Genomic DNA, 13,659 nt, shown 5'->3' on the forward strand with positions numbered 1-13,659 from the left:
ATTTTAAAAAATTAAATAAAATTTGCTTTGTAGCGCAAAAAAATAGATATCAGAAGTAAATTATTCGTACCATTCATAATATTTTTTTCAATATTAATATTTCTTTTTAAATGTGGGGGGCTCGGAAATTGACTCAAAACCTATACTTTAGTGGACTTTTTTTCTTAGAATCTCATGTAGTATCCTAATCTGCTAGGAACGATGTCGGAAAGAAATTTACCCTCCCTATTGTATATACATATGAACATATTTCATGGACTATTCCACACAAAATTTATGTATGTTTGTATGTATGTTCTGGTATGTAGCACAGAAAAGTAGAAAATGAGAATAGTAAACGGGGAAATTAAATTACTCAGCACTTTAATGTGTTTGCTCTTCGAGTCTTCGAGTTTTGAGATCGTTGAACTTGACGTAGTTGTGCTAGTTAATAAAGTTACAAGCCACTAGATTTGTAATTGGATACAGACTGAAAGGCGGATATGAATTTACCACAAATGGGAGAATAATTTTACGACCACTGAATCTATTACCAATTATACTTTGCTTTTCATGAGATTTTATCGGAAATCGACTTTGTCATATCCCTGGTACAAACAGAAAATTTGCGCCACGAAATACTTTTCAATAGGGAAGCAACGTAACTTTTTTAGAGCCGTAGAAATTTCGGTGCTTTAAATGATTAACTTTAGTTAATTTGATCTTGTGTGGGCACAGGTCAAAATCTTTGCGCAAAATTAGTCGCAAGCAAGAACAACTTTTCCTTGCAGAAATCCACTCCGAGGTTTGCCATTGCCTCCCAGAGAGACGACCACTGTTCGAAAAAAAATTTAACTATCTATCATTTTGGTTTTTTTTGTGTCCACAATTCGAACCTAGACACTAACGGCATGTTCATCATCATGCATAGCACTACAGCTCGCTGTGAGCCTTAGCTTCCTCCACAGTTTTTCCCCATGTATTTCGGTCCATAGGCATACTACAGTAGTTGGTCGCTACTATGTTTCTTAGATCGCCCATAACGCCGTCGAAATATCTTTTCCGCAGTCACCCTTTTTGCCTTTCACCATACATGAGTACATACAAAACTTTGCGATGTATTCTATTTCGCAAAACCCATTTGTCTTACGGCTGCGATATTTTCAGTTCGGTTGCCATACGAAGTTGCAAAATTCTACCCATGCTTTTAAAGCATATGTACGACTATGTTGAAAGAATTTTGACACCATAAACATTTTTTTCCTTCTAAAAACTGAATATTAAAAAAAATGGTATTTACAAATGTTTAAAAAAAAGTATTTACTTTTCAACTTTGTTTTTCTTTACAAAAATGTAAAAAATGGTTGAAAATTGTAACAGCTGGATATACATATCTCCTTTCGTTTCTTATTCATATTAATATCATAGAGTGATTACAGCTATTTAAAACAATTTTTTGCAAATTTAGTCCTTTGAAATTATAAAATTAAATTAATCAAAAAATGAAAAACGGAGTAAACATCATTACTATTGTTCACAAAATCTATAGTTTCACGTGCATAGCATATTTATTTTGGATAACAAAAAAGGTGGATTTTTGTCGCACGCAAATTTAAACGTTAGCTGCCATTTTAATTTAAATTTTAAAACTTAAAAAATATATATATTTCGTTAATTTTATACCAGTTATTGTCTTCCCAACACTTAAATTTAGATTGATAATGTTTATTATCTTTACCCTTGTACAAGGGTGGGGCGCAAAATTAATCACCCCATCGGAATTTTTCTAATTTTTGCAAATGGCGTCGTACTTCACCCATATTTGACACTTGTAAACTAGACAGCTACAGTATAAAAATCGATAAGCAATGGAGGTCGGTAAAAGTCCAAATAAAGATTTCCATTACTCAAAATCATTTTTTTTTTTTCATTCAGTAAAAAAATTATTCAAAAATGAAATTGAAACATTAATTTTGAGCCACCTTGTATTTACAGAAATCTATAGAAATTGAGCGAATATAAATCGAATCGGGCAATGCATATTTAATAGAAAATACTTGAATAAAATCTAATCGATTTAGTCAATTTTTGCTAATTCAAACATATACATGGAGTGACCAGATAATATAATTGTTAAGATAAGATACACGTAAAACACAAGCGTGGTATACCTAGTTGTTGGTACTTGCTAAAAAACAAAAGTCGCAAGGGGATCTTATACCTTCGAGGCTTTAAAAAATTATTATTTTTTGTTTGCTTTTATCGAACGTCGAAGTATTCCCTGAAAGGATTTCTCGAAAGACGCATTAGTTTGGTTTAGTTCCAAAAGTTGCGGCTTTACAACTGCTTGTAATAATAGTTTAAAAAAAATTTTAATTTCTCATAAAATGCAGTGAAAATGTGTCACAAGCTCTTCCAGAAATTTTCATTTTAATTATTTTTAAAATTTTTCTACTAAGTAAAGGGTCTTTCAAAAGACGTGCCTAGATGTTATTTTAAATTAAAACAAGTTAAAATTTAGATTCTTTCAGGTTTCACTATTTTTATTCAAAATGCGGCTCTTAACAATGGTATGTGAAAAATGGCATCATTTAAGGGGTAACACCACTCTACACGCGTAAAATAAACACGATTTTTAAAGAATTTTTTTGTATAGAAGGAAAGGGGAAACAATCACTCTGATTTGGAAAGTTATTACTTATATACTAAAATACAAAACTACAAAGTTTGATCGAAAAATTTTACAAAAGGCGGCATTGGAGACATTTTTATAATGTGGTTTCTCTTGAAGGAGCTCCGCGGCACGCAGCACAGAGGGTGCAAATTTTAATCTGGAACAAGGAAATTTGTTTTTTCTTAATCTAGATAAGAATAGCTAGAGAAACACGTAGGGGATTTAAAAAATATTTATTTTTGTGGAATTAGCAAGCATTTGAAGGAAAAAACTCTATTTTGGACTAAAAAAACGGCACTTAAATAATTACAACAATCGTTTAAATTAATCTATCGAAAATCCCCTACGCTCTTCTCTTAAGAAGGTTATTATACAGACGTAGTGAAAAACCTGATTAAAAATATTTAAAATTGTTTGAGTTATGCTGCGTGCCAATTTCAGAAAACGTGTTTTGAGAAAAACGCGTTTAAAGTTTGGAAATTTGGAGAAGTCGTTAGGTAGCAGTCACTAACGCTTGGTTAAAAGCTTAAAATATTTATGAAATAGACTTCGGTAACGTATAAAACTTTTTGTTCTGTATTTTAAAAGGTTCAAAGAATTTTTTAAGCTTATAAAAAAAATCAATTTTTTGAAATTTCTACAGTGGTGTTACCCCTTAAATGCCCACTATGAGCACGTCTACAGGCTGACAAACGAGAATTAAAATTTTCAAGGACTCGCTCACACATTATCTCATTAAGTTCAGTAATCTCGATCCGAATATGGTGTTTCCGCCCTGGAATCGTTATTGCCCTATTCACATAGACTTTACTTTTCAAAAACCCCCAGTCTGGTCTGCCAGTCCTTTTCTAGCCTCAACAGAACGAGTTTATTGAAATTTTTCACCGTAGCACTGAGCACTTTCACTGTGAGTATCCTGCCTTTGCTAGAGCAAGACTACAAGTTTTGGGTTCCGATGTCGTGAGAATGAGTTATATTCGTTCTCTAAAACTGGAGGATATTTACAGATTTGCCAAAGAATCTGGAAAATTCTCACTGGACTAACTACCTCTGTCTCTGTCCCTGTTCTTTCCTATCTCTTTCTCTGATACTTTTCTCCTTTCCTCCTTGACTATCAACACTCTTTCCAGAGGTCTAAATACAATGGGCTTTTTAGCCTCTGTGTTTTAGGAGCCATCAAATCTCTTGGTGCTCCTTGGCTCGACCAATTCAAATTTCAATTTACACGGCGAACCATAGACAATAAAAATTGCGCAGAATTGCTGTTAAAAGAGTGAAAATAAGGGGAGTTCTCCTAGAATTACGTTACGTATCAATTTTGGAAGTCACTGCATAAGATAAAAGACCTTCTTAAGTTACAAATTAAAATCTATTTAGTAATACACCTGCAATTATTTATATAATGTAATATAACGTTTCTCATGTCAATCACTCACCTGCATGGTATAAATCGATCCAGTGATGTGGATGTTGAAGCCGCCTCAAATGCGTTGAAGAGATTCCGTGCGACTGGACTACAATGTTTCAGAATACGTTTCTCATAATCAGGGCTGAACATTTTCCAATGTTTCTTTAACTTAGACTCTTATTGCGTAGTTGTCCAAGGAATGTTTTATAAAATATATGAATGTGTGTATAATTTTTTGTATGTATGATTTGGTTTTAAATTTGCATATCCATGTGCGCGCATATACTTGTATACATATGTATGTATGTAAATGGAAAGTAATAATAATCCACAGTAATCTCAATAATATTCAAGTTGGTATATATCTATAAATATATATATTTTTTTCCAATCAGATCACACATAAAATATATTTAGTTTGCGGGTATATGTGAAGATGACTTGTTATTCATGAGACCAATCTGCAACGAAAAAAACGACAACAATTCATGTAGATATTATCGGAATTTGTATCAATAATTTACAGCCTATTCCAGATGTGTGAGTAAATTATACAAAAATGGTTATTAGAATTAACAACAGGTAACTCAATTTATCAAAGTCACAAACATAATAAGCCAGCTAAAATATACTTGTTCAGCTGCGCGGCCTTTGTGTGGTTTGGTAACTAAACTACACAACATCGGTGGTACGATGACGGCACGTTCACCACGTTTATATGCGCCGATACGAGTAAGCGACACCTTACGTGCAAGAAAGAAAATATCGAAATCTAGCAGTTGTGGTGTATGTTGGCATGCGACGGCCTATGTTGCTTGAACATCGAGAGCGAACCACGTACCCAAAAACTCTACTTTGACAATCATTCAAGATCACTCATGGTCACACTAATCACAACACTTTAATTTGTAATGGGAATTGCTAGAATCATGAGTTGAATTTTTAATGGTGTAAAAAGCTTAAACTCATTTCTTTTTTTTATTTATTTCAAATGTTCAAACAAAGTAAAAGTAAAGCATAAATCAAGAAATAAGCTGCTTTTTTTCTTTGTATGTGTGTAGGTAGAGTTGATTTTAGAATGTCTTTTATTTAAAGTCTGGTAGAGATCTCATCTACTTTTGCTGTAGTCAAGAATTCTAGCTTAATATTTTTTTTTTGTGTTTAAACTCTTTGAATAATAAAAATGTAGCTGATTTGTATCGAAATATGCAAAAGCAGTTTGTTAGCTTGAGAGGTACAGTGGCGTGCGATAGAATAGGTTGTTTTCTTTTATTAGTCTTGCACTGATGCCCAGCCTTTCAGAGTGAATTTTACAGATTGAACTCGCCTACCAGTTCATCAAGCTTAGATCCGTCAGTAAATATACTGACTATATTTTCATCATCTACCGTACCACTGCCCCAGTACGCTTTAGAAGTGAATATTGTAATAAAGAGTTTATTAAAATGGAGCTCTACACTGCTACAGAAATCTCTAGTAGCTGGAAGAGTGGAAATCTTTTCTAATTTAGTCGAATGACCCTTTATCGAATGTTCTTAGAAGGGCGAGTTTCCTGAGCCGGCCACCGTAGCCGAATGGGTTGGTGCGTGACTACCATTCGGAATTCAGAGGACGTAGGTTCGAGTCTCGGTGAAACACCAAAATTAAGAAAAACATTTTTCTAATAGCGGTCGCTCCTCGGAAGGCAATGGCAACTGACGGTATTTCTGCCATGAAAAAGCTACTTATAAAAAATATCTGCCGTTCGGAGTCGGCTTAAAACTGTAGGTCCCTCCATTTGTCGAACAACATCAAGACGCACGCCACAAATAGGAGAAGGAGCTCGACCAAACATCGAACAAAAGAGTACGCGCCAATCTTTTATTTTATTTTTTTAGTTCCCTGAGCTTCATGCTAAATTAGCAGCTAGTTGCTTACCATATAAGTCAATTGATAAAGTAAAGCTTAACAATAACAACAAATTTACACAATAACGACTCATTCGTGGCTAAAAATTAACAACGCTTGAGGGTTAAAAACTACCAGACACATAATCGGATTGATATCCGAAGTTTCCTGTCCATTTATAATTCTCGTTGTAATTGCAATACCAATTAAATTTGGTAAAAATATTACAGATTTGCAACTACATTTATTATTTATTTTTTTAATTTTATAAATATATAAGTTGATAATTTTTGAAAACTTATTAATTGCTGTACTCAATAAGTAACTTCACAAACAAAATATAGTTATACTTGCCACTAATTTTGAGCTGGAACACTTACGTACATGCACTGTTTCTGATTTAGTTAAAAAAAAATAAATTACCGAAGACATGTATTTTTTTTTATAAAATATTTTAATAGTTAAATAAGTTACGTATTTTAAAATTGTAGAAACTTCACCGCTAAAGTGGACTTTGTTTTGACTACTGAAGTGAAAAACTAGCCGAACTGCAGCAAACTAAAAATAATAAATAACTCACAATGTGTACTATGCATGCAAAAGCATCTATTCGGATGTATGTATGTATGCATGTATGTGTATATGTATATGTTTTTAAAAATGGGGGCGTTTCACTATCATTCCATTTATTGTCTACTGTTCGTTATGGCTAGCATAGGTAGCACTTGTTTATGCATATGTAAATACATATATACATACATATATACCTACATTGCAGTCGATTGAAATTAAACGAGTCTACATACATACATAGAACTGTGTGTGTATATACAAAATCATAAAGCAAACAAAACGAACGTTTATGTTGTTAAAAAAAACTCCTCCATCAAATATAGGTTACTATCAGTGATGGTGACGTCAAACGAATAACATTTACATTGCATATCACCCTGCACCTATACGCATACCATATAAGTATGTATGCATGTATGTACGTCTCCAATGCAGCCGATAACAATGCCAAGTTGCTAAGTAACCAAACAATTCTAAGTCAAATATTAAGTGCATTTTCGGCACGCATTTGCTTGTATTGGTGGAAGCCCTAAGGTCATTTGCTTTATTTATGTATGTAGGCTTAATCGCATTGCTTTATTTATGTATGCTTAATCGCATTGGACTTACGTTTCTCCACATAAATTCACAAAACATTATCATGAAACTGAACCATGTTTTAGATGTATACGACAATTTGACCGATTTTGGCTATTTTACTTTTGTGTATTTAGTGTCTATTCATTTTAATCTTTAATCTTAAATTTTTTTTTAAACTTTGTGTAAACATTATGAAATTTTTTTAAATTTTCACCAAAATTTCAAACCTTTCTTTCAATAAGAATTTTTATAAAATTTTTTAGATTGCTATAAAACTGCATTTCCTTTTGATTTTAATAAAGAGTGATCATATTGGCGGTACTTTTTCAAATAGGGTTTTTTTTTGACAGATCACGCGTGACTACTGTCAAACTAAATACATAATTCTTTTGAATATTCAATGACATTTCATAATTGAAACACTTACGACTCAAATCGTACGTTTACATTGTATTACGAAAAACGATGCACTGTGAAGTGTTCATCGCATGCTCAGGCCAACTTACGGTGTTCAGCGATGGAGCCCATTTTTAGCTTAATGGCTACGTCAATAGGCAAAATTGCCGTATTTGGACTGAAGAGCAACCCAAAGCCATTCGAGAGCAGCCATTACAGCCATCCGACCTATGGACTCGTGGTTCGTACCAATGTAAGAGTGAATGGCGAACACCACCGCGGCATGATAAACGACTTTTTGATGCCGGAAATTGAAGCCCGTGATCTCCACAACATTATGTTCCATTTACTGGGTCGTCGTATCGGTGAGCAATTTATCTCTCGGATTGGCCACCAAGACTATGAACTTTTATTTGTAGGGATACGTGAAATTTAAATGCTTTGTGGATAAACCAACTTCGATTGAAGCATTGGGAGCCAACATTACTAAAGTTATTTACGAAATACCAACCGAAATCCTCCAGCGAGTCATTCAAAATTGGAGCTTACGGATGGCCAAATTACGGGGCAGTTGCGGCCAAGATTTGAAAGGGATTATCTTTAAAAAATAAATGTCATGAATAGCTCTACAAAAAAATAATAAAGATTGCCCAATCAATTTGAATTTTTGTTGTTTTATTGCAATTTAAAATTTGATGCCTCTAAATTGATCACCCTTTATAATAGAGTGCAAATGAGAAGTGGCTACAAAATACGGTTGATTTTTGACAATTTTTTATGCTGCCAGTGGCACGCATTTTGCTACATACAAAAAATGTTCGAAAATTGTTTACTATGTAAAAAATTGTCTAACAAACTGTCTAACTGGTACTTTGCAGCCACTTGCAACAATTTTATTTTAATTTTTAATATAATATACATCGATCTAAAATTCGCCAAAATGTGAAAATTTGATTTTGCTAGAAAAAAAACGAAATTAAAAAATTAATTTTTCCAAGGATTATTCTTATCTGGCCATAATGCACTATGACCTCTATTGCGGTATATTGTACTTAAACGCGAGCCTATAATTGGAGGCTTCTAAAGAATCTGAGTACCTCCGCAGAATTTGTGTTCCATATGATAAATGGATTTCGAGTCGGCAGACGTTTGTTTCTAAACCTAGTTTACTGAAATGATAATGAAGACTGCAATGCCCCGTTTACTGGAGTTCGTAAGTACTCTCTATCCCGGTTGCTGTTGTTGTAGCTGCATAAACATTCCCCATACATACATTCGGGGAATGCTGCTGAAGTGACAGTCCTTGGCCGAATATAAATCCGGGTCGTTCCGGTTACGTAGGACCAACTGTCGTGGCAGCGCTCTTCCAGGTTTAGGCGCCTACTTCATAATCTTCAAGAAACAAGGTTAAGCTGTTTAGCCGGTCTCTATCCTATGTAGTGTCATATGAGTGTCAAGTGTCTTATGAATTCCATGTCTTCTTAGTCCTTAATAACTTCCTTCATATGGGCTTTGGTAAACCCAGAGTCGGGAAAATTATCAATGTCGAATAAAATGTGTATGTGATCTGGCATTGATCCTTCACCCGATACCCGCCAGTTTATGGGAGTAGAAGTCGTGTTATGACTCCTTAGTCAGATCAAATGTGTGCTTGCCTTCTAGAGGCATACAAATGTAGGATCATTGTAAGGATTTGTAATACTTAAAAATTTACTACTTGTAAACTCAAATAATATTATTTTTTTAATTTTATAAATTTTTTATATGTCTGTACAGAAGTATATTAGTATGTCTATTATACTATATACAGTAGGTTCTGTTTTTATGCGGCTTTTTTTTATGCGGTTTTGAAATAGTGCGGTTTTTTTTTTAATTAAAAAATGCATGTCGACCTATCGGGAATTGTACATATAAACAAGATTCTAAACCTAAGCTAAGCAAAAACTCATCACAGATTACATCAGAAATGCTAACCCTACAAGTATGGAACCGCCTGCATCACCATCCAGATCAGACGTGTACATTTCCTCAAGTGACGGAAGTGATTTTACGCCAAATCCTAAACGAATGCGCAACATGTGGGTATTGTCTGATTCTATTTCTGAATTAAATTTATTTTTCGATGCTGACGTTTCTTTAATAAAGATATAATTTTCAAAAATACAATATTTTGTTAATGCGATTTTATTTAATTATTTCAGATTCATGCGGTCTATGGAACGTATCTATAGTTATAATATGGGACTAGTGCCCTTTTTTATGCGATTTTATTACATTATTTCAGATTTATGCGGTTTTAGCATTTGAAACGTATCTATAGTTTTACTATAGAACTAGTAGCTTTTTTTATGCTGTTTCTTACGGAACGTATCTACCGCATAAAAACAGAATCTACTGTATGTATGTATGTATATACATATATAAAATTGGCACCCACATCCTGTGTTGGGTGATTGATCGAGTTTATCGTCAATTTTGTGCTGCGAACCTGGCTGCTGTTCCACAAAAAGAAGAAGGACCTACAGTTTAATGCAGCCTCAGAACTCCAAACGATCTTTTTGATAACCTTTTTTATGGCAGACATTCAGCGCTGTTCAAAATAATAGGAGTGCCCATGCCAACTATATTCAATCACCATCTTTTAGCATGTAAGTACATGTACAATGTACACTCCTCTAGCGGATTTCCCAATTAATATACGAAGCATTATCGTGAGGTAGTTGCTATGAAAGTATTTTTACACATTCACTTCTGGGAAACTTGCTTTTGTGCTGTTCAAAAAAATAGGAGTGTGAGTTACAAACTATGATAAAAAATTTATTATTTAATATTTTGTGTAGAAAACCGAAAAGTAAGTATAAAAAACAAATTAGATAAAAATGAGTAAAATTTAAGCATTTCACTTTGTTTTTAATTTCTAATAGTGGGTCGAGGAAAACACTGTAAGGAAGAAGAGCGTCAAATCATTAAAAATGTTCAAAAAAAGTTAAAACATATAGATAAATAAAGGAAATACTCGGTTGTTCTGACCAAATGATAGAGAGCGCACTATCGTGTAAAGATACACCCGAAAAACGTGGTCGCAAACACAAAACAATCAGAGAAGACCATAAACATATACTTTAAGTCTATAAAAAAGAACCTACAGCGTAATCTACAAAAATAAAAAAATGTTTAGATCTAAATGTAAGTGATGTTGGAGCACAAATTATATGCGCGTAGTCCACGGAAAGTTCCTTTGTTGACAAAAAAGCAGTCGGAAATTGGCTAAAGAAAAAATGGAGAAATATTTTGTGGACGGCTGAAATTAAGGTGGTTCTATTTGGAGAAACTGGGTCTAGGCAGTATCTCCATCGTCCGCGAAATGCTGAATATAATCCCCTATACACGGTCAAGGCAGTCAAACATGGCGGTGCGAAAGTGATGATATGAGGAAGTTTTTCTTACAGCAGCGTTAGACCAATCCACTTGGTAAAAGAAGCAATAGATCAGCAGGTGTACATATATGGGAATTTAATAAAATGTAATGCTGCCAAACTTTGAAATAAAAACTTATTGTGCCAACCAGATAACAACCCAAAACACACAAGTACATTTGCCAAGGAGTGGTTTCGGGTCAAGGGAGTTGAGGTAGGTCAAACAACTGAGCAGGCCACGACATGACCTATAGAGAGATAAAAAAAAGAGAGCTGCCGTTCGTAGATCATCACACTTCACAGATCTCCATGGCAGATATCCATGCGGCATGGAAGCAAATCCCACTGAAAAGGTGTTGCGATCTCAAGCTGATGCGCAGCAATAATAAAAAATCGTGGTTATTCAACTAAATATTAGGAAAACTAATGCAAATAACAATAATAATTAGTTAAATATTGTTTTGTTATTTTATTTATTTGGTCTTGTGTTACACTCCTATTATTTTCAACAGTGGATTATTGATTTTTTCTAAACAAATGATTTTTTTTTTTTAAATGTCAGAGATTGTATGAAATTAACAATTTGTGGTAAAAAAATTACTGATTAAAATTAATTAGTTTTTTTTTTTAAATAAATATAACTTTTTATTTTACGTTGAGATCACTTCTATTATTTTGAACACAACTGTATATTCGGGGGGGGGTTGCCATTGCCTGCCGAAAGTCGACTGCTATTAGATTTCCAATTATTTGGTGTTTCATGCCCACAGTGGAGTTCGAAACCGGGCCCTTCTCACCACATTCAAATACAACAGGGGTAGTATCAACAAAGTTTTAATAACTACATAAGTACCAAATGTTTTATGATAATAATAAATAAAGTTTTTCATCAGTCAAAATCATTTCATTTTTTTCTGTTCTTAATAGTTTAGTAAAAAAGTTGTTAAAAAAAGTGGATGATTAATTTTGTGCCACCATCTATTTATAAAAGGCCGCTGAACTAGTTATATGCATCATATTACGAGTATAACTTTTTAAATTGTATTTATGTGGATTTTAATACTATAAATTATACGTTTCTATTAAAGCAACAGCTCAAACTACAGCAGTAAAATACACTGGTAAGCGAAATTGCACCTCCAATTGAAGGTCCACTGCTTACAATGTTTTTCGAATAGAAATTCTTGTGTTATTTTTTGTCTAAATATGAAAAAATTAATTTATTTTGGAAACTTGCAAAAACAAATTTAATTAAATTAATGGCAGTTTTCATTAATTTCACCGCATAAGCCGACAGAAAAAAAAGCAATTATTAAAAATCAAAGCTATTTTTTAGTCACGTAGAACCTGTACTTACTTTACTAAAATTACATGAGCCAAATTACTACATATGTAAAAAAAAAATCAAAAATTAAAAAGTTTAAAATATAGATGAATTTCTTGAATTTTTATAAATTTTGCATAAAGTTCGAAAGTTTTATTTATCTTCATTTGGTTAAATATTAATTAATAATTAACATAAAAATTTTAGCTCGAAAAACGTTATAAATATTGCAAAAACAAAATCTCTATGTAATATATCCAGTTATGCTCGCCTGGGGACCTAAAACAATGCATAGTGTAACCCTGCAACTAATTCTACTCAAACAATAAAGCAGGCATGTACTTGCTTGTTTGTACATGTTCGTATGCCATCTCCATTGTCATATTTTGTGGATAGTCATGTGGTTTTCAGTTCCCACTTTGAAGGTATACGAATACAAACTTTGTGCGGTTTTCTATTTTGATAAGCAAACGATTTTATCTTAAATACAATAGTTTTAGTATTCCATCGAAAATTTCCCATGGACAAATATTAACGCACTCATGAAATATATTTGCATGAAAACCTCAGCGGTATTGGACACATGTTTTATATTTGATATCTAAAGTAGACTGTCCAAGCAAGATTCTGCTAGAAGCTTTACGGCTACGCAGCAGGCACAATCTACTAGGTGATATGCCTTTTGAGAAGGACAACTTGTAATGACTTGACCCCGCAAGTATATTAAACATTCTTAATTTTATGTTATTTTCATAGAAGAGTAAAAGAATGCAGCTGTAACATAAAATATAATACTTATTAATCAAATAGCATAAAATATAATAGTTATTAATCAAATAGCATAAAATAGAGGAGTTTTATATTAAACGCTCGGTTAAGAAACTTTCTATTAGATCAATCAATATGAAATGACCGATTTTCACATTTTCCACAACTGAGTGATCAGTGTGATAAAAATAGCTTTCGAAAATTTAAATGTTGTGTAACCCTGCAATCTGCTTGAAGTATTGTATGGGGTATATGTAGGTCACAATCGAACATATGGTCGAAGTAATGGTGAAAAGATTTTTAGAGGTGTGCTACCTAAAATACCGTTATTCGGCTCTGAGCGAATTTGACAGTATCAGCTAATGAGCTAATGTCACTTGGAAGTGTTTACAAAAAACTGAGATTGTGTTAGTGATATACAAATAAAATTAACCAATGACACTTCGTTGCCGTCTCAGCAACGAGTGGTTCGGCGAGTGTATGATGAATATGTAAGAAATTATCGTGCAAATTTCGGTTGGCGATAAGATTGTGTTAGTGATATATGAAAAAAATCTACAATCTTCGCTCATTTTGCTTCGTTGCTATCTGAACAACTAGTGGTTGGACGAGTGTGTGAATGCATGTGAAATGATCGTGCAGAATTCGGCTGGCG

At 33.3% G+C, this 13,659-nt stretch overlaps 1 protein-coding gene across 2 annotated transcripts in view; it reads right to left on the reverse strand.

The window, feature by feature from the left end:
- LOC129237639 (fizzy-related protein homolog) overlaps window positions 1-13,659 on the reverse strand; it is a 73,981-nt gene that overhangs the window by 53,727 nt on the left and 6,595 nt on the right. For both annotated transcript variants that reach the window (XM_054872512.1, XM_054872511.1), the window contains exon 2: window positions 4,090-4,522. In XM_054872512.1, coding sequence (XP_054728487.1) covers window positions 4,090-4,211 — 122 coding nt within the window. In that variant the 5' untranslated portion in view covers window positions 4,212-4,522. The remainder of the gene's footprint in view (window positions 1-4,089; window positions 4,523-13,659) is intronic.

The sequence above is a fragment of the Anastrepha obliqua genome, chromosome 2 (genome assembly GCF_027943255.1).
Source record: "Anastrepha obliqua isolate idAnaObli1 chromosome 2, idAnaObli1_1.0, whole genome shotgun sequence".
Classification (NCBI taxonomy): domain Eukaryota; kingdom Metazoa; phylum Arthropoda; class Insecta; order Diptera; family Tephritidae; genus Anastrepha; species Anastrepha obliqua.